Source organism: Ailuropoda melanoleuca, chromosome 4 (assembly GCF_002007445.2).
Source record: "Ailuropoda melanoleuca isolate Jingjing chromosome 4, ASM200744v2, whole genome shotgun sequence".
Taxonomy (NCBI): domain Eukaryota; kingdom Metazoa; phylum Chordata; class Mammalia; order Carnivora; family Ursidae; genus Ailuropoda; species Ailuropoda melanoleuca.
Genome location: NC_048221.1, coordinates 123,054,702 through 123,076,153, shown reverse-complemented (window position 1 = coordinate 123,076,153; position 21,452 = coordinate 123,054,702). Strand labels below are relative to the sequence as shown.

Here is a 21,452-nt window from a genome sequence, read left to right as displayed (position 1 = left end):
ACACAGCCACTCTGAAAGGGGCCAACACAGTTGGTCTGAGAAAAACCATCTCAGTCCCTCTGAGAGAACCCGTCACAGTCCCGCTAAGGAGAGACTCAAGCACAGCTTTCCTAGGGAGAGGCTCAGACGTAGTCTGTCTAAAGATTGCAAGGGTTACTCAAACACGTCTCCTAGGGACCACACACAAAATACTCCAAAGCAGGGCAAGTTTAGAGGCCTGAAGCTAATAGATGAGAAGAGATTCGCCCCCATTGTTCATTGACTGGCTCAAGTCTTCACCGAGCTGCCCCTTTCCTGGCTTCTTTCCTGCTCAGCCACTGCCTCCAATACCTGCACCCTCAGCCATCAAAGAGCCTCTATGCCTCTCTACCTGGGGGGAGGGAGGGCGGGAATGGGTCTGTAATTTCTTTAAGATAAATAAAGGGGCAATAACTGATCTCCATCTAGAAAGACCACTCGTCGTGCTGGGTCGGGAATGGAGGGTGGAGGGACTTTTGGTGTGTAAACGGATGGAACGCGAAGAAGCGCTTCTGAGGCCAGGTTGGGGGCTCCAAACCCCACCTATAGCTTTCCCGGGGCGGGGTCTCAGGGGAGGGAGGCGTGTCACGTGACTCACTCCGGCCGCAGCCCCCTCGGAAGCTGCCAGGCGGAAGTAGACGTTCAGACCTGGGATCCGCGGCGCCAACTCCACATCCGGGAGCGGAGAGGAGAGCGGAAGTGGCGTTGGTCTGGCCGGAGCCCTTGGGTGGATTTGTTAGGCGTGGAGAGGGAGTGATGTCTTCCAGACTCGGTGCAGTACCCGCCGTGAGTTTCTCGGTTTGACCGTTATGCTTTAGGGGTAGCGCTGTGGAGCCCGCAACACGCGGTCCCTCGCTTTTGTCCCATGCTCAGAGTTGGTTTTATGAGAGCCCATCGTAGGCCCCACCCTTCTAGGTCAGATCTACCTGTCTCCCTTTTTTCCTCCCCACTTGCCGCTGACTGTTGCCACCTCCTTGGACGCAGTTACTCGCCAGATTGCCATTAGTTTCTATTCCTTTTATATTCCCAGTACCTCCCATATCCGTTGTCCTCTGTTTTCGCCTCCCTTTAGAATCTTTATCTGGGACAGAGCTTTGGGAATGGTGGAGATGAAGAAAGACTGTGGTGTTGTCAGCTGCCTTAACTCTGTAGGAAGACAGGACGATACACTTTTCTTAAAAAGTCTTGCCTTTTTCCATTTGAGGTAGTTGCCCGGGGAGAGCTTCATTTCTTCTGGGCACAGAGGGATTCGTCTTTTTGTGGTCAGGGTTCAGAGGTCCCTAGCATTCACTCATGTGCTTGCGATTTGCTAGACTCCGGAACCCACATCCTTTAAGCAACAGAGGAGCACGAAGATCGTGGGAGCTAAGAAGTAAGTGAGGTTTTCTGGGATCCATTTATAATTGTATCGCCAGCGCCGTCCAGTAGAACTTCCTGTGATGATGAGAAAATGTTCTGTATCCGCACTGTCCGAGACCGTAGCCACGTATGGCTTTTGAGCACTTGAAATGTGGCCAGTGTGATTGAGGAACTGAATTTTAAATTGTGTTTAATCTTAACTTAAATTTAAATAGTCACCTGTAGCTAGTGCCTACCTGATTGGACAGTGCAGGTCTAAATCTAATATAGCGGAGAAGAGCCTAACTTGCAAAGAAGAGTACGAATTATATTAAAAATGGAACGTATGACTTAGTGTAGCCCTGCATATCTTCCGATGTCAAGTATATACTCATGAATACATTGATGTATTCATGGGAGGGACTGATAAAAATGGCTGTAAGAAATCCTTGTATTTTCAGGCTATTTGGCTTTAAGACTTGTTTATTATTTCGTAGACTGAATGTGCTAACCTTTTCCATATTTGTTAGTACGAAAGATTCTTATTAAGTAGATATTCATTGAAAGGAATTAATTCATTCAGATAACATTTGCTGAATATCTGTTATGTGCCAGCTCTGTAGTAGGTTAGATACAGAGACAAGAAAGTACATCAACATGATTGGTATAAGTAAATATTTTTATTTTTATTTCTTTTTAATTTTTAATTTTTTATTAACATAATGTATTATTTGTTTCATGATAAGGTGTAAGTAAATATTTTTAAACAGGAATTTAATGTAGCATTTGGAGGAAGGTGAGTGATAGTTCAGAAGGGAAGAGTTGCCAGATCAAGTCACTCCTAAACAGACTTGAAAGTCAAGGAATAATGCAGTTAGCCAGAAGGAAAAGGTATTTTTTTTTTTTTTCATAGAGAACAGAATGTGAACAGGTAAAAGCATTTAATGGCATAGCAAGTGGTTAATTGTTAAAAAATATAAAGATTAACAGGTCCTCATGTATTAATCTGAATCAGAATCATTGGAGTTAGGGCATAGGAATCCTTCTTTTTAAGTGACTTTGTAAGAGATTGTGAAGTTTGAGAACCACTGGTGAGAAGTGAGACTAGAAGAGATTAGAAAATGAAACCCTAGAGAACATCAGCATTTAAGGATTGGGGAGAATGAACGGAGGCTGCAAAGGAAACTGAAATGAACTGAAATAATTTTCTAATGAAGTCTAAGTAGTTGCACCTAGAGAATGAACTAGGGACTCTGAAAAATTCTCGGTAGATCAGAAAGGAGTTGAAAGTCGATGAAACTTTTCACTCTTGTGGTTAGAAGCTGAGACCGAAAGGTGTGCTGCCCACAACAGATTATAAAGTCACTACGATTATGATCATATTGTTTAAACCAAAGTCTTTTTCTTGCCATATTTATGGAAAGGGAAGTTTGAGATTAATCTGGGTTTTTACAAGCGATCAATTACCCTCATTTGACAAGTATTGTAAAATACTAGATAATTGTTTTTTGTTGAGTCCTTTGAAAATAAAAGAGACCCATAGGGAGGGATTCCCTAACAACATTGATTTAATTTCCAAGATGTTAATCATACTAAGTATATGAACTATCGATATTTATTTATTTATTTCTGTGCTTGTACTTATTCATGAGAGAGAATATGGGTATATCTGAGTCCTACACTGACAGTGAAGAAACTCCTATGAGGACAGTTTACCAAGAGGAGTCACATGGGACTTGACTTTTAATGACCTCTTGATACTATTAAGTCTTGCTAGTAGAGATTGTTCCTATTGTTTTGGATGGTGGGTTTTGGCCCTCAAGGCCTGCCAGTTCCTATTAAAAAATTTTAAATACTTTTATTGAGGTATAATTGAAGTACAATAGACCGCATATTTATAGTATACATATTTAAAGTATATAGTATGACCAGCTCTGATATATGTAAATAACCATAACAGTGTCACCACAATCAAGATAACATTTCCATCCCTCTGAAAAAATTTTTTTGGGTTCCTTTGCAATCCATTCCTTCCTCTACTCCTGTTCCCAGATACCACTGACCTTTTTTCTTTCACCATATAGTGGGTTGGCATGTTCTAGGATTTTTTATAAACGAAATCATGTAGTATGTTTTCTTTTTCATGATTTTTTTCCACTCAATGATTTTGAGTGAAAATTAGTTTTTATTGCTAAACAGAATTAAAGCAGCTGTGAACATCCATGTACAAGTCTCTGTGCGGAAAAATGTTTTGTTTGTTTGTTTTTTTTGTCTTGATAAATACCTAAGATGGTATTTATTTACTAAGATTTACCATCTTAGGTTGATTGGGTCTTATATCAGTAGTATGTTTACCTTTTTAAGAAATTGCCTGTTTCCCAAATTGGTGGTATTTTTTAATATTCCTACCAGCAGTGTATGGGAGTAAGTCTTTAATATTAGCCAATTTTATGGGTGTATAGTGGTGGTTCATTGTGATTTTAATTTGCATTTTTCTGATGAATAATGATGTAGAATATCTGTTCATGTGCTTATTAGCCATTCGTGTATCTTCTTCTGGGAGGTGCCTGTTCATATCTTTTGCCCATTTAAAAAAAATTGAGTTGTTTATCTTACTATGGAATTGTAGTATTTTTAAAAATTGTATTCTGAATACAGTTCCTTTGTCTGATAGATGTGTCTTGAATATTTTCTTCCAATCTGTGATTTGCATTTCATTTTTCTTGGTGGTGTGTTTTGAAGACCAATTTTATTTATTTTTATTTTTTTTAAAGATTTATTTATTTAGTTTAGGGTGTGGGGAAGGGCAGAGGGAGTGAGAGATCTTGAAGCAGACTCCCTGCTAAGCATGGAGCCTGGCTTGGGGCTCAATCCCAGGGCCCTGAGATGATGACCTTAACTAAAGCCAGTCAACTGACTGAGCCACCTGGGTGCCTTGGAGACCAGCAGTTTTAAATTTATCATTAAAAATGATTAAAATGTTATTTTTTTTCCTTTTATGTTTCATGCTTTTTGTATTCTATTTGAGAAAACTTTGCCATTCCTAATTGCAAAGATTTCCTCCTTTTTTTTTTTCTAGAAGTTTTCTAGGTTTTACATTTAGGTCTATGACTCGTTTAAAGTTAATTTTTTGTGCATGGTGTGTTGTAAGAGTCAATGTTAATTTCTTTTCATTTTGTATATCCTGTTGTTAAGACTTTCCCTATTCAGTTGCATTGGCACCTTTGTCAGGAATTATTTGAACGTATGTATCTGTTTCTGGACTCCTTATTCTGTTCCACTGATGTATATATCTATCTTTTTGCCAGTACTAAACTGTCTTGATACTGTGGGATTAGAGTAAGTCTTGAAATCAGATAGGGTAAGTCATCTAACTCTTTTGTTCTTTTTCAAAATTTGTTTATTTTAGGTTCTTTGTCTTTTTATATAAATTCTAGAATTAGTTTGTCAACTTCTATAAAAAGAAGCATGCTAGAGTATTGATCAGTATTGTATTGAATCAGTCAATCAGTTTCGGGAAAATTGCCATTTTAACAATACCGAGTTTTCTGACTTACAAGCATGCTATATTTTTCCATTTATTTAGATCCCTAACTTCTCTCACCAACATGCTCTAGTTTTCATTATAAAATTCTTGGTTATCTTTTGTTAGATTTGTTCTTAGGTGTTTCTTTATATTATTGTAAATGATACTATTTTTATAAGTTCATTGCTAGTTGCTTGTTGCTATTATCTTAGTCTAGCCACAGGGTTGTCAATTTTGTTGGTCTTTTCGAAGAACCAGATTTTCTGTGTTGTCTATTCTAATTCATGAATTTCTCCTCTTCATTATGTTTTTCCTTCTGTTTACTTTGTGTTTACTTTGGCCTTTTCAAGGTATCTTAAGATGAAATCTTGTCATTGATTATAGATCTGATTTTCTAATAGGAGTATTTAGAGCTGTGAGTTTCCTTCTAGGTACTGCTTTGGTTGCAATCCACAAATTTTGATGTGTGTATTTTTGTTTTTATTCATTTCAGAATATTTTTGAATTTCTCTTGTGATTTCTTTTTGACCCATGAATTATTTACAAGTAGATTGTTTCATTTCCGGATTTACTTTTTATTTTAGTTCTACTGTTTTTGATTTCTAATTTAATTCTGATGTGGTCAGAGAATACATGTATGATTTTTCATCTTTTTTAGTTTAAAGTTTATGGCCCAGCATATACTCTATCTTGTTGAATGCACAGTGCGTACTTGAAAAGACTATATCCGGTAGTTGTTGGATGTAGCGTCCTTAAAGTTAATCTAGAGTAATTTAGCTAATAGTGTTGCTCACACCTCTTGTGTCTTTACTGAATTTTTGTCTAGTTCTACCAATTCCTGAAAGGAGGAGGTCTTAAAATTTTCTACTGAGACTGTAGAATTGTCTGTTTTTTTGCTTTAATTCTCTCAGTTTTGCTTTGTGTACTTTGAGCCTCTACTACTAGACACCTACAATGAGTAATTAGGTCTTTGTGATGATTTGTTAATTTTATCATTATGAAGTGTCCCTTTATATCTCTGGTGATACTCTTGTCTTGAATTCTGTTTTATCTGGTATTAGAATAGCCACTCCAGCCTACTTGTGTTTGCTGATTGCATGGTATAATTTTTTCATCCATTTGTTTCCAATCAATGTATGTCTTTATACTGAAAGTTTGGGGACATCTGGCTGGCTCAGTCAGAAGAGCATTTGACTCTTGATCTTGAGTTCAAGCCCCACATTAGGTAATAGAGACTACTTCAATAAATAAAACTTAAAAAAAAAAAAAAAGAAAAGAAAGTGTCCCTCTTGTAGGCACAACATACAGTTAGTTCACCCTTGAACAGCACAGTGGTTAGAGATGCTGACCCCAACACAGTTGAAAATCTGCATATAACTTCCGACTTCCCCAAAACTTAGCTACTAATAGCCTACTGTTGGCTGGAACACATATTTTGTATGTTACATATATTATATACTGCAGTGTTCTTACAATAAAGTAAGCTACAGGAAAGAAAATATTAAAATTGCCAGGAAAAGACATTTATAATACTGTACCGTATTTATCGAAAAAAATCCATGTATAAGTGGACCCATATAGCTCAGACCTGTGTTGTTCAAGGGTCAACTGTACTAGAGTATCGCTTTTTTATTCACCTTTAAACAGTCTCAGATTTTTTAACTGGAGTGTTAAGACCATAAACATTTAAATTAATTATTGATATGGTTGGATTTAGGTCTGCCATTTTATTTTGGGTTCTCGTACCTTGTTTTTTGTTGCTTTATATCTTATTTTGGATTATTTGAATATTTGGTGTCCTATTTTAGTTTATTGATTTTTGAATCTCTCTCTCTTTCTTCCTCTTTTTTCTTATTTTTCTCTTTCTTTTTTGTGTAGTGGTTGCTCTAGAAAGTACAATATACATACTTATTGTTCCATAGGTTACTTAGAGTTAATTTACTACTACTTTGCTTAAATGTACAAGCTTCACAACCCTGTAGAGTCCTTAACCCCCTGCCTGCTGACCGTTAAGGTATAGCTGTCATATGTATTACATCTACATATATTGAAAACCTTAGCAGATAATGTTAAAATTTTGTTTTAAAGAGGGTTTTGCTGTTGTCGTCATCTTTGTTAATATATTTACCGAGCTATTTACCATTTCTTTTGCTCTTTCTTCATTCCTAAAAACTCAGATTTCTCTCTGGTATCATATCTGGAATAATTTCCATTAGTGTTTTTCATAGAGCAGGTCTGCTGTCAACAAGTTTTTTTAAAAATTTTTTTATCTGAAGAAGTATGTTTAAAGGATATTTTCACTGAGTATAGAATTTTAGATTGACGAATCTTTTATCTCAGGATTTTAAAGATGTTACACTGTCTTATACTGTCTTCTGTTCTCCTCGGTTTCTATTGAGAATTCTGTGATCATTCAAACTATTGCTCTCTGTATGTAACATGTCTTTTTTTCCTAGCTGCTTTCTAGATTTTTCTCTTTTAATATTCGGTTTTGAATATTTTCAGTAAGATGTGTCTAGGTGTGTTTTTCTTTGAGTTTATCCTATAGAGTATTTGTTGAGCTCCTAGAATCTGTAGATTTATGTCTCATTAAATGTGGGCGATTTTCCACCATTACTTTTTTCAAATGTATTTTTTGTGTCCCAGTCTCTTTTTTCTTTCCTTCTGGCATTAAGTCTACACTTAAGTGAGACCTTTTGATACTGACCCACAAATTGTTGGTGCTCTGTTGACTGTTTTTCAGTCTTTTTTCTTTGTTCTTCAGATTGGATAATTTCTGTCTTCAAGTTCACAGACTCTTTTCTTTGTCATCTCCGTTCTATTATTGAGCCGATTCTGTTATTATTTCAAATATTGTATTGTTCAGTTCTAAAATTTCAGTTAGTTCTTTTTTATGGTTTCTTTTTTTCTGCTGAGAATTCCTACCTTTTCCTTCACTTCAAGTGTGTTTTCCTTTATTTCATGGAGCATAGTTATAATAGCTGCTTTTTAAAAAAAGATTTTATTTATTTATTTGTCAGAGACAGAGAGAGAGCACAAGCGGGGGGCAGGAGGAGGCAGGCAGAGGGAGAAGCAAGCTCCCTGCTGATCAAGGAGCCCGATGTGGAACTCAATACTAGTACCCTGGGATCAGAGCTGAGCCAAACGCAGACACTTAACCAACTGAGCCACCCAGGTGTCCCTATAATAGCTGCTTTAAATCTTTGATAGTTCTGACATCTGGATCATCTTGGGGTTGACATTTGCTCATTATCTGTTCCTTTTGGGATAATGTTCATTTTCCTGGTTCTTTGTGCATTGCATAACTTTGGAATTTATTCCCAAGATTATAAATGTTATTTGTATAGACCTTGGGTTTTTTTAGAATCTTCTGGGGGATCATTGCTGTTTTTATTTTAGCAAGTAACCTGTTTACTGTTCAGACCATAAGTTCTGTCTTGCCTTCTGAGGGCATTGGTTCAATCTTAGTTCCATTCTTTGAGTCTTTGCTATGATGGTTTAGGTCTGTCTTGAATAGTTCAGGGGTTTGTCAGGGACTTTTTCAGGTCTTTCTTTCTTTCTTTCTTTTTTTTTTTTTTTAAAGATTTTATTTATTTATTTGACACAGAGAGAGCCAACAAGAGAGGGAACACAAGCAGGGGGAGTGGGAGAGGAAGAAGCAGGCTGCCAGCAGAGGAGCCTGATGCGGGGCTCAATCCCAGAATGCCAGGATCATGCCCTGGGCCAAAGGCAGACGCCTAACAACTAGGTCACCCAGGTGCCCCAGGTGTTTCAAGCCTTGTTTCATTTCTCCAAGCTTTTGATACATTGGTTTGGATCTGTCTTTTACTACAGCTCGGGGGTTAGTCTGAGACTTGTGCAGTGTGTTCAAATCTGATTTTATACTCGAAGCCCTTGCTAAGCTAGTTTGGGCACGCTCTACACATATGTAGTTCAGATTAAGCTGCGATTTGTGTGGATTCATTCACAGAATTATGAGGTCACATTCTTTGCCTGTCTCCTCTTCATGGTTTCCTCACACAGTTTAGTCTGTAGAGACCCTTTTCCTGGTTTCTCTGGCCAGAAAGAGTTTCTATTGGAATTTAGGCTGCCCATGCTACTCTGCAAATGGGGTCCACCCTTACTGCATTGCCACATGTGAGGGAAAACAAACAAAATGGGGAAGCACACCCCATGTGAGTCACTTCTCCTAGTTTTGACTCCTCCACAATCCACCTACTTTGTTTACTTTTTAGAGTCCAGGATTTTTAGTTATAATCAGCAGGAGGGATGGGCTGTAGTGACCTTATGCACCATGGCAGAATCAGGACTTCGCTGTACTAAATTTGTAATTTTGGATCTCGTGCAGAAAATGGAAAATCATTCTTCCCTGTTCATAGCATACTGACATCAGTCCCTGTTGTTTTTTGTTTTCCCTGTTTCCATTTCTGTTCCTTTCCAGAGACAACCATGTTAGCAAGTTTGATATTTGTCTTTAAATATTTATGAATCCTTGTAAAATAGCTAGTGTTGTTTACATGTATATTTGTTTTTAATTTACCAAATTGACATTAAGTCTTGCTCTGTTTCTTTTTTCTTTTAAAGATTTATTTATTGGGGCGCCTGGGTGGCACAGCGGTTAAGCATCTGCCTTCGGCTCAGGGCGTGATCCCGGCGTTATGGGATCGAGCCCCACATCAGGCTCCTCCGCTATGAGCCTGTTTCTTCCTCTCCCACTCCCCCTGCTTGTGTTCCCTCTCTCACTGGCTGTCTCTATCTCTGTCAAATAAATAAATAAAATCTTTAAAAAAAAAAAAAAGATTTATTTATTTATTTTTGGGGGGANCTCTCTCACTGGCTGTCTCTATCTCTGTCAAATAAATAAATAAAATCTTAAAAAAAAAAAAAAGATTTATTTATTTATTTTTGGGGGGAGAGAGAGAGAGAGAGAGAGAGAGTGCACACACCAGTGTGCATGTGCACTCAGAGGAGGGGCAGAGGGAGAGAGAATCTCAAGCAGACACAGCACTGAGCACGTAGCCTGATGCAGGGCTTGATCTCACAGCCCTGAGATCACGACCTGAGCGCCAAACCCAGGCACCCCTGTTTCTTTTTTCATTCAGCAGTATATTTTTTGGTTATGTTCATGTCTTTATGTGTAAAAATGATTTATTGCTTCCAACAACTACACAGTATTCCATAGTAGGCCTGTATCATATTTTACTTATATATTTTCTTAAGAATGGTCACCTGTGTTACTTCCATCTCCTTTTTACCACAAACCTCTGTATGATTCTTACCAGCTCTACTGCTAAAGTGTTATCTTAAATCTGCCAACTTATCTCTACTACAAAACCTTAGTTTAAAACTGAGGGCCTCAGAGGGGAGGGGGGTGGGGGATTGGGATAGACCGGTGATGGGTAGTAAGGAGGGTACGTATTGCATGGTGCACTGGGTGTTACACGCAACTAATGAAGCATCGAACTTTACATCGGAATCCGGGGATGTACTGTATGGTGACTAACATGATATAATAAAAAATCATTAAAAAATCATTAAAAAAAAAACCAAAACCTTAGTTTAAGTCCTTATCATCTCTTATCCATACTGTTACAATAAGCTGCTAAGCCTTCTCCCTTTATTCACTCTTCCTCCATGGGTCATCTTCTATATAACAGATATAACCAAAAACCTAACACAGGCCTCACACAGATCTTCAGATGGAAAAGGTATGTCTCGAGGTCCTTGGGCCACGCTTTGAGAACCGTTCCTCCTCTGTGCATTCTAAATGACCTAGAAGATATTTTGTAGTTACTGAGTAATGTTTGTTAACTGCATACTGACTGGTCTTAGATTTGGGAATTTGGATCCAGCTGTATACCAGACTTCTCTGGTCAGCTTACCTCAGACAAGGTAGCAGCCTTCCTTTAACTATGGAAGCTAAGAATCATGTTGCCTAAATAAGACAGGACAGCCCTGACACCAGGTTTAGGGAGGAGGCTAAGGGAGAGGGAAGATGGATCAGACGAGGGCCATACAAACTGTTCTTTTCCTTCTTTTTTCTCAGGGATACTATTTAGTTACTGTCCCTCTGTCAGAGAAATAGGGAGGCCTGGTCATACCTGGTTACTGATCCAGGGGATCTTCTAAAGGATCATAGAACACCCTGTTACTTTGACTACTTTCTTTTCTTTGATCCGTCTAGGAAAGAATGCCTACTTGGGCTGCAGAGTGATCATTAATGTGGACTGGTTTCTCTTATTACAGTGAAGTATAATGATAAATTTTATATGTTGCATTTGATCAACCATTGCAGTTGTTAGATTATAGTCTCAATTCTGTTTTTATTATCAGGCTTCTTAGTTTTTGTATAGGTAAGCAACTTGTCTTCTTATGATATAAAATGATTAATGGGAACTTTACTCCAGATCCTCCTTTGTGGTATATATATTTGTGTCGTATTAATAGCAGGACCCAGTGCTCCATAAAGGATAATAGTTTCCAGTACACTATCCCTCACGATGACTCCTTAAGCGGCTCATCATCTGCCTCTTCATGTGAGCCAGTGAGTGATTTTCCACCGTCCTTCCGAAAATCTACATACTGGATGAAGATGAGAAGGGTCAAGCCAGCAGCTGCTTCCCGTGTTGAAGGTATCGGTATCCCTGTCTTATTTCAAAGGCAGAGCACTTTCTAGGTAGCTGTTGAAAGTGACTCTTCAGTATTAAGTATCACATATGTGACTCTCACATTTGTGTTAGGCCTGCCACATATTATTCAACTTGGTGAACTGCTCTTCTATTTTAGAGTGAAATCTGCTGATCTCACTCCTCTAGGTTAGACTGGTGTCAGACTTCTCTCTTCACATGATTTGAGCTTCTTTCCCGTTGTTCCAGTTTGATCCTCTGTTGAAGTTTAGGGGCTGGTGGAAGGGTGAATCTGGGTGTAATTGTCTTGGTGGGCATCGTCTCAAGGGTCCTTAGTAGCCCTTTATCTGGGACAATCCTTCTACTTCCGTGTTAGCCTTGAATCAAGATCAAAGAAAGCACATTGCCTGAAGGCTCTTATTACTCATAGGGAACAATTGATCACTTGGATGGAGAACAGTAAAGAGGGAAAAGGGGAGGTTGAGTGAGTTAGTGAAGTTTTACCAACTTCCCTAAAAATGTCAAAACACTTCTGTGCGGCCCTTGCTCACTGATGGTCTTTCTCTGTGATGGTGTTGTGAATGATGTTTTGAAGGCAGGCGGAGATGTTCACTTGTAAGCTGTACTGAGGGTTTTGTTGGTTTATTTTTGTATGGTGTTTCAGGGTCAGGTGGACTATCAACCAAAGGAAAAAGGAAACCCAGGCAGGAAGAAGATGAAGACTATCGAGAATTTCCTCAGAAGAAGCATAAGCTTTATGGTAAGGGAGTAACTTTGCCCATTCTCTTTCCTTGGGTGCCTGGGCTTTATTCTTTGGGGGTACAAGAGAGCCCTTAGGTTTTGGCCCTTGAAGCACTGTTGAGTCCTTTCATTTTTGGCACGGAGTGGCTTCCATCCTGCCTGACTTTACCCATTTTTTCTGTTACAACTTAAGGGAGTCGGTTGAGGGAGTGGGGCACAGGGTGCTGAGAAGAGGAGGGAAGAGATTTTGGTAGTGTAGTAGAGAGGGGATAGCAAAGTTGACATGTTGGGCTTCAAGTTTCTGTCTTGCATCAGGGAGGAAGCAACGGCCTAAAACTCAACCTAATCCCAAATCCCAGGCTCGTCGTATTCGGAAGGACCCACCAGCTTATGCAGCAGGTATGTTTTCTGTTGGAAACTTTGGGGTATCTATTTCTCACACCCAGTTTTTCGTTGTTGTTGGCGGTTAAGGAATGATATAGCAAAGAGTTTCTTTAAGGAGGCTATTATTAAGTGCATGGGTTTGGAGGCCAGTCAGATCCTTGTTGAAGTTTTGGCTCTTAATTGGTTTTCTGGCCTGCTGCCATCTAGTTAACTTCTGCAAGCTTTGGTTTCCTTGTCTCTAAGTAGGGATAAGTCAGAATTTTCATGGAGAATAAATGGGATAAAAACATTTCACAAAGTCTCAGGTACACAGGAAACACTCAGCAAACTGGCTTTTGTATATCTTAGTATCCCATTGTTATATGCTGCTGTGAAAGTTGGCCACTGTCGCTTATACCTCAGTAAAGCTAGCAAAAAAATGCTGCCCAGTTCTGTAAGCCACTTGGGTTTTTATCATGGGAAATTGAGTAGGTGTTTCAGAAACTCCTCACTGACTGAAAAAAATTATTTCTAGAAATAATTTCTAGAAATTATATGCAGCAAGAGTCTTTTCCCCAGGAAGGGAACAACCTATTTTTATGATACTTTTAGTGAGTTTCAGGATTGTGCTTTTTGTTTCTAGAGAATTCTGCAGATTATGAGATGTTCCTTTTTCTCCTTTGTAGGCAGTTTGGAGGAACAGTGGTACTTAGAAATCGTGGATAAAGGCAGTGTCTCCTGTCCTACCTGCCAGGCAGTGGGAAGAAAGACCATAGAGGGCTTAAAGAAACACATGGAGACCTGCAAACAGGTTAGAGGTTTTGTGGCATTTCGTGACAGTTATGGTCTTTTCCCATACCTTAGACATCTATTGCTGTGTCGGGTGTGCTGATGACCATTGTGTTGTGAGGAAAACAGAGGCTTTTGAGCCTGACAGTCTTGGGTTTGAACCTTCACTCAGCCACTTACTGGATGTGGCTTTTTACGTGTAGACCTCGGTTTTCTCACTTATAAGAGAGAGAAAATAATTTTGTGTAGTCCCTGCGAGGATGAGAAAGAAATAATACATGCTAAGTGCCCATTCCATTACTTGGCAAATAATTGGCACTTAGTAAATGGTAGTTCTTACTACTTTAAAAATGAGTTGCTTTTACTTCTTTGTCCTTGAGGACATGACACTGAGGTGTGGGATTTTGAGACTGATTGACTGTTGAGTTTGGGAAATAAAGGAGATACAGTCGAGAGCATCTGAGTAGGACTTTTTAACATTCAATTTCTCTGTTGAACAGCCTGGCACTGAGCAGTGTTTCTTCCTCGTAGGAAATGTTTACTTGTCATCATTGTGGAAAACAGCTCCGTTCACTGGCAGGGATGAAGTATCACGTCATGGCAAATCATAACAGCTTGGTAAGAGTGTCTTCTTTCTGTGCGAGCCTGCGTGGTGTTTGCGTGTCTTACATAGATGAGTGTGGAATAACCCAGTGGAGGTGGTTAAGGCTCTGGGGCTTGATAGGTGTGCAACAACACCCTTTGGATAGAAAAGTTATGCACAGTGAAACCTTTGTGGTGGGTATTTGTGTGTTTAGGTTAGCCCCAAAGGTTCGTCTCCTGTAAGATAGAGGCTCTGAACTCTTATTTGCGTCGCATTTGCTTCCTTGTCTGTCTAGGAGGAGATGGAGAAAGCCAGGAGTCAGATAACTAAGCTTCATGGGCATCGGCTTAGGTGCTAGTCCAGTCCTTGATTCTCCTATGATATCATTTTTTTTCTGTATCTGTCTTTTCCATGAATCATCTGCTTGTCTGCTTCTCTTGCTTTCTAGCCCATTTTGAAGGCTGGAGATGAAATAGACGAGCCAAGTGAGAGAGAACGGCTCCGAACAGTGCTAAAGAGACTGGGAAAGCTCAGGTGCATGCGTGAGGTAAGAGCCCAGGGACAGCATCTCCTTCGGCCTGGAGTCTTGAGTCACTGTCTTTCTGTTACTTTCTTCCATTTCTCCTCCTCCTTTCTTGTAGACCTGGTTCTGTGTCACCTCGCAGCATAAGAGTGGCTCCTGCTTTTCCAGGTGTTTTGAATTCATTAATAGTTCCTTATTTTTCTTTCTCATCTCCGCAGACTTATTTTTCTCCCCTTCTCCTTTGTTCAGAGGGGTTCCTTTACCACCCTTCTTTAGTGATGAAAAGGCTCCTAGCAATCGCCCTGTGAGGAGCTCTGGCATTGCTGGGTGTTTGCTACCGGGGCGGAGTGGAGTCCCAGACCAGAGAGGTAGCTCTGCGACAGGGGAGACGCCCTGTGCTAGTTTGCCGAATGCTGACTAAACTGATTGAATATCACTCTTGGTGGTAGACAGGACAGCCGTTAGGGCAGGGAAGAAGGGACAAGGAAGGGTCATGCTAATGGGAAGTGTTGGAGAGGGTCTGGCGATGTCAGAGGATCTAGTTCTATGAGGTGGTGGTTGAGTCTTTTGTGGCTGTTTAGAAATTGAGAGATCATGTCAAAAGATGTTAAGATTATAGTTCAGGCCTCTCTCCTGTGTTCAGAGTTGCTCTAGTAGCTTCACCAGCATCATGGGATATCTGTACCATGTCAGAAAATGTGGCAAAGGGGCTGCAGAGCTGGAGGAGATGACCCTGAAATGTCACCACTGTGGAAAGCCATATAAATCGAAGGCTGGACTTGCGTATCACCTGAGGTCAGAGCATGGGCCTGTGAGTACTGATTACTTTCCAGACCCTGTTTGGGGATTTCTTTTGTGGTGACTACTTACCCTTACATCTTCCCATACATCCTTGGTTCCTCATTTGTATCCCCTTTTAATCTTTGAATGCTTTTGTTTTCTCTTGTTTTTCCTTGGTTCTCTTTTTTCTGCCTTTTGAACATAATTAGGTTAGAGAAATCAAAGTTGAACGTATAATCTGTGCAGAAGTAAACTCATTATTATATTTTTAAAGCTTAAGGCATTCCCCTGTAGCTAGGAATTTTGTGGAAATCTCTGTCCAGCTGGTTCTTCCATCCCAGTTTTTTTGTCTTGACTTTTTTTCCCCTGATTTCTAGGCTTGCCCCACCTCATGTTTTTTTTTAAAGTTAAGTGTCAAGGTATAATTTACATATGGTAATTAATATTCACCCTTTTTAGTGTAAAGTTATAAGTGTTTTGACAAATACATACAGTCGTGTAGTCACCACCACATTCAAGATACAGAACGATTTGACCACTGATCTATTTTCTGTCCCTATAGTTTTGCTTTTTCAGAATATCATATAAATGGAGTCATACAGTATGTAGCGTTTTGAGTCTGGCTTCTTTCATTTAGCATAATACATTTGAGATTCATCCATGTGTTGCATGTATCATTAATTTATTTCTTTTTATTTCTGTCTAGGATTCCATTGTATGGATGTTTCACAGTTTCTTTATCCATTCACCAGTTGAAGAACATTTGGGTTGTTTCCATTTTTTGGCAATTATGAATAAAGCTGCTATAAACATTCACATAAAAGGCTTTTGTGTGAAAATAAATTTTGATTTCTCTTGGGTAAATACTTAGCAGTGGGATTGCTAGGTCATATGATGAATGTGTGTTTAACTTTATAAGAAACTGCCAAACTTTTTCAAAGTGGCTGTGCCATTTTGCATTGTCACTGGCAAAATGAGAATTCCAGTTTTTTTGTGTCATTGTTAGGACTTGCTATTGTCAGTGTCATTTTTTCTTAATCCATTCTATTAGGTATGCAGGGGTATTTCCCTGCAGTTTAAATTTGCATTTCCCTAATGACTAATGACATTAACCATCCTTTCATGTGCTTATTGGCAATGTGGGTCTTCAGTGAAGTGGCCACTGAAATCCTTTATTTTATTATTGGGGTTTCATTGTCTTACTATTAAGTTTTGAAAATATTCTCAGCTTTTTATGTATTTTGGACAAAAGGCCTTTATCAAATACATGTTTTGTAAATATTTTCTCCCAGCCTTAGCTAGTCTTTTCATTTTTGGGTAGTGTTTTTCAAAGAGTAGAGTTCTTAACTTTGATAAAGTTCAATTTATCTTTTTTTCCTTCTATGGATAATGCTTTTATTGTATCTAAGATATGTTTACACAGCCCAAGGTACAATTTTCTGTTCCTGCCATAAAAATTAGTGGCCTAAACAACACAACTGTATTCTCTCAGTTTATTAGGCTGGAAGTCCAGGTATAGCATGGCTCAGCTGGCTTCCCTGCATAGAGCCTCACCAGGCATCAAAGTGTCAATAGGGCTCTTCCTTTCTGGAGGCTCAAGGGGAGAATCTGTTTTGAGGCTCATTAAAATTAAGAATTGAGTTCCATGCAGTTGTAGGACCTCATTTCCTTGCTTGCTGTAGGCCAGGAATTGTTCTCAGCTTCTGAAGGCCATCTGCATTCCCTGGCTCATGGTTCCCTTCATCTTCAAGTCAGCAGATGTATTCAGTCTTTCTCATGCTGAATCTCTCCTCCCTTTTCTTCTGGCACACCTCTCTTACTTAAAGTCAACTGACTTTGGACTTTAAAAATTAGATCTACAAAGTACCTTTGCATCAGCATGTTGATTGTGTTTGGTTGAATAGCTGATGACTGTAGCCTAGCCAGGGTGGCACATCAGAAAACCATCATACCCAGGATTACAGAAATTTCCTCCCTTGGTTTCTTCTAGAAGTTTTATAGTTACATGGTTTATATTTGATTCACCTTCAGTTAATTTTTATATGTAGTATGAGGTATGAGATATCCGTGGCGGTTCATGTCTTTGCACATGGCTGTGTCTTGACCTTTAACCATTTTCACTTATTAAAACAACAGATTTTATCCTAAGAAGTTTTTTTTTTTAATTTTTTTTTTACCAACAAAATATGCATTAAGGTGGTGGAGCTTTATACTAATGGTTAGCAAGCTAGTAAATAGCTTTTGATACTTAGAGCAGGAAGGATCGCCTTTAATCATTGGCTCTGATGGAAGCCACTTCTCAGGCCTGTGTTTTGCTATGTCTCATTCTTGCAGATCTCATTCTTTCCAGAGTCAGGACAGCCAGAGTGCTTAAAGGAGATGAGCCTGGAGCCAAAGAGTGGGGGTCGAGTTCAGAGGCGTTCTGCCAAGATAGCTGTATACCACCTGCAAGAGCTGGCTTCTGCTGAGCTGGCCAAGGAATGGCCCAAGAGGAAGGTGCTTCAGGATTTGGTACCTGATGATCGGAAGGTAAAGTAGAAACCTAAAGCATTCATTTAGAACCGTGTCTGATACTGTGCTTACTACATATGGAAAAGTAAATGCACTCGAATACATGATAAATGATATTTTGCTTCTTTATTCTTAGAGATAAAACATGTCCGATCCAGCTTCAGTGTTTGGATTCATGTGGTTCCTAGAGGTCTGTTTCAGAAGTTCCTTAAGGAACCCTCTTAATTTTGGACTACTTCCAGAGAGAACCAGAATTCCCAGATTAGTTTTTTGCCTAGTCGTTGCCCAGTCTGTTTCCACTTTGTTAGTTCACATGTAGTAATTTATATTCAGTTTAGATAAATGTTTTCAGTTTGTTTTTCTAGCCACAGAACTCCCTACCCCTTCTGTTTTCCAAATGAAAGCTTGTATAAAACCAGTATGTAAAATGAAAATGGAGTTGCTCTGAATAACTAGAAGTAGTGAGCCCAAAGTCTTGTCTACTTGGCCTTCTCCTTGATACTTTTATCATACCCTCCATCGTCCCAGGTGTACTTCTGCGGGGTACTGAACCCAGCTTGGAAGCCTTTGGTTTAGAATAGATCATAAACGAGAGGAACATTATTTGGCCAAGAGGAGACAAAGGGTATATGACTTATGGGAGTAGTCATGGGAAGGGCTTGGGAGGATATACAGTAAGGATTAAGTTTACAGCTAAGGACCTTTCACTGTCCATGGTATGGACAAGAATAGGTTAGATTTGGCTTAGGGCTTTGACTCATGTGAGAGGAATGTCGTATGTTATAAGAAAATGGGTCAAATCTAGAAGTTGATACCTCTTATTTGGCCTAAAAATCAGTCCTTGCTGTTTTCTTCCTGCCACAGGCTAAAGTATATGGTTATCTAAATTTGGTTTAAATGTGAATTTTGTACAGTGATAAGTATATATTGTAATATTGTAGTCCAGCTGCTTTCACTGTACGTGGCCTGTGGTAGGGAATTTGACATAAATGTTTGTTAGCTCATTGATAAGTTTTTTTTTTTTTAAAGGTTTTATTTATTTATTTGACAGAGAGACAGCCAGCGAGAGAGGGAACACAGCAGGGGAGTGGGAGAGGAAGAAGCAGGCTCCCAGCGGAGGAGCCCAACGTGGGACTCGATCCCGGAATGCCGGGATCACGCCCTGAGCTGAAGGCAGACGCTTAACGACTGCGCTACCCAGGCGCCCCAGCCTCATTGATAACTTTTGATAGACTTATCTAGCAGATACTTTCCCCAAATCATCTCTTTGTATTTTGACATTGTGTAGGCTAAGGGAATTATTATTTTGTTTTTAAAACTCAAAATTTAGGGGCGCTTGGGTAGCGCAGTTGTTAAGCGTCTGCCTTCGGCTCAGGGCGTGATCCCGGCGTTATGGGATCAAGCCCCACATCAGGCTCCTCCGCTATGAGCCTGCTTCTTCCTCTCCCACTCCCCCTGCTTGTGTTCTCTCTCTTGCTGGTTGTCTCTATCTCTGTCAAATAAGTAAATAAAATCTTAAAAAAAAAAACCCTCAAAATTTAGGGGTGGGGTACCTGGGTGGCTCAGTTGGTTAAGCATCTTCCTTCAGCTCAGGTCATGATCTCCAGGTCCTGGGATTGAGCCCCGCATTGGGCTTCCTGCTCAGCAGGGAGTCTGCTTCTTTCTCTCTCCCTCCCCCTCTGCCCCTCTCCACTGCTGGTTTTCTCTCTCTCTCTCAAATAAATAAATAAAAATCTTAAAAAAAAAAATTTAGGGACGCCTGGGTGACTCAGTTGGTTAAATGTCTGACTCTTGATTTTAGCTCAGATCATGATCTCAGGGTTGTGAGATCGAGCCCTGCTTTGTGTCCTCACTGGGCATGGAGCCTGCTTAAGATTCTCTCCCTCTCATTGTGCCCCCCCTTAAAATAAAAATTTAATTTGAGTAGATTATACATTCTTGTCATTCAAAAGTCAAAATGCTGATAAACATTGAGATGTCTCACTCTCTCCCTATCCTTGTTCTATCCTGTCTCTGTGGTTAACCATTCTTACTGGTTTCTTGTGTGTCCTTCCGGAGTTTCTTTTTCTTTTCTTTTTTTTTTTTTTTTTTTTAAGATTTTATTTATTTATTTGACAGAGAGAGAGAGAGACCGAGAGAGTGAGTGCACAAGCAGGGAAACAGCAGAGGGAGCTGCAGAAGGTGAGGGAGAAACAGGCTTCTCACTGAGCAGGGAGCCCAATGTGGAGCTCGATCCCAGGACCCTGGAATCATGACCTGAGCCGAAGGCAGATGCTTAACCGACTGAGTCACCCAGGCATCCCCTTCCATTGTTTCTTGATGCAAATACAAACAATATTGTCTAGGAAAAACTCCTGTGTTTTCCTTTCCTCTCACACTACTACACACTTAACAAACTTCTGACACCAGGTATGTGAGTCTTTCCCCACACAGACCAATTTTCTAACACTACCTGGGTGTCCTACAAATAATTCAGTTCTGACACTATCTACCTGGAGTTGGTGTCAGATCCTGTAAGTTAAGGGCTCAGTCCCACAGGACTGCTCCGATTTCAAATGCCAGATACAAGTCTCAGGTTGTCACCTGTACTTCTGACTGATTTGGCTCTAAATCGGGGTTCCCATAACCCCGTCCTTGGTTTCGATAATTTGCTAGAATGGCTCACAGAACTCAGGAAAGCATGTTTACTGGTTTGTTATAAAGGATTTAATAAAACCTACAGATGAACAATCAGATGAAGAAATACACAGAGTGAGGTCTGGAAGAGTCCCAAGCATCGGAGCTCCTGTCCCTGCTGAGTTGGGGGTATGTCACCCCCTTGGCACACATATAGGCTTATCAGTCCAGAAGCTCTCTGAACCCCATAATTTTGGGATTTTTAGGGAGGCTTCATCACATAGGGATGATAGATTAACTCCGTTTCTAGCTCCTTTCCCTCTACAGAGAATGGGGAATGGATCTGAAAGTTCCAAGCTTCAAATCACAGCTTGGTCTTTTTGGTGACTAGCCCCGGCCCAGGAGCCCACCAAGAATTGCCTCATTTGGGGGCGCCTGGGTGGCACAGCGGTTAAGCGCCTGCCTTCGGCTCAGGGCGTGATCCCGGCGTTCTGGGATCGAGCCCCACGTCAGGCTCCTCTGCTATGAGCCTGCTTCTTCCTCCCCCACTCCCCCTGCTTGTGTTCCCTCTCTCGCTGGCTGTCTCTGTCTCTGTCGAATAAATAATAAAATCTTTAAAAAAAAAAAAAAGTTTAAAAAAAAAAAAAAAGAATTGCCTCATTTGAACAAAAGATATTCCTCTCACCCAGGAAGTTCCAATGAATGATGAGCTCTGTGTCAAATACTGGTATTACTCAGGAACTTAGGATTTTTAGAAGCTCTCTTTCAGGAACCAGGGTCAAAGACTAAGTACTAACGGGAACTGAGGGCAGAGACCAATATTTATTTTTTATTATTTCACAAATGTATATTGTTTTTTGAAAAACCTTTTTATTTGGAAATAATTTTAGACTGCAGAGCCATTGCAAAATTAGTACAGAGTTCCCAAATACTCTTTACCTGGCTTCCTCTGATGCCAATATCTTACATAACCAATAACAGTATTCCATCAGGATTCCATCATAAGACACCATCAGGATCTCACATCTAATTCTCTTT

General features: G+C 39.8%; 1 protein-coding gene across 7 annotated transcripts in view; it reads left to right on the top strand.

The window, feature by feature from the left end:
* Nucleotides 1–649: 649 nt before the first annotated feature.
* ZNF512 (zinc finger protein 512) overlaps nucleotides 650–21,452 on the top strand; it is a 32,672-nt gene continuing 11,869 nt past the window's right edge. For 2 of the 7 annotated variants that reach the window (XM_019808131.2, XM_002913762.4), the window contains exons 1-10: nucleotides 650–804; nucleotides 1,332–1,390; nucleotides 11,330–11,514; nucleotides 12,173–12,268; nucleotides 12,565–12,648; nucleotides 13,299–13,423; nucleotides 13,933–14,019; nucleotides 14,433–14,531; nucleotides 15,151–15,318; nucleotides 17,622–17,816. In XM_019808131.2, coding sequence (XP_019663690.1) covers nucleotides 775–804; nucleotides 1,332–1,390; nucleotides 11,330–11,514; nucleotides 12,173–12,268; nucleotides 12,565–12,648; nucleotides 13,299–13,423; nucleotides 13,933–14,019; nucleotides 14,433–14,531; nucleotides 15,151–15,318; nucleotides 17,622–17,816 — 1,128 coding nt within the window. In that variant the 5' untranslated portion in view covers nucleotides 650–774. Of the gene's footprint in view, nucleotides 805–1,331; nucleotides 1,391–4,664; nucleotides 4,718–11,329; nucleotides 11,515–12,172; nucleotides 12,269–12,564; nucleotides 12,649–13,298; nucleotides 13,424–13,932; nucleotides 14,020–14,432; nucleotides 14,532–15,150; nucleotides 15,319–17,621; nucleotides 17,817–21,452 lie in introns of those variants that run through there. The other 5 variants (XM_011234691.3, XM_034659729.1, XM_019808135.2 and 2 more) reach the window with 5 other exon arrangements.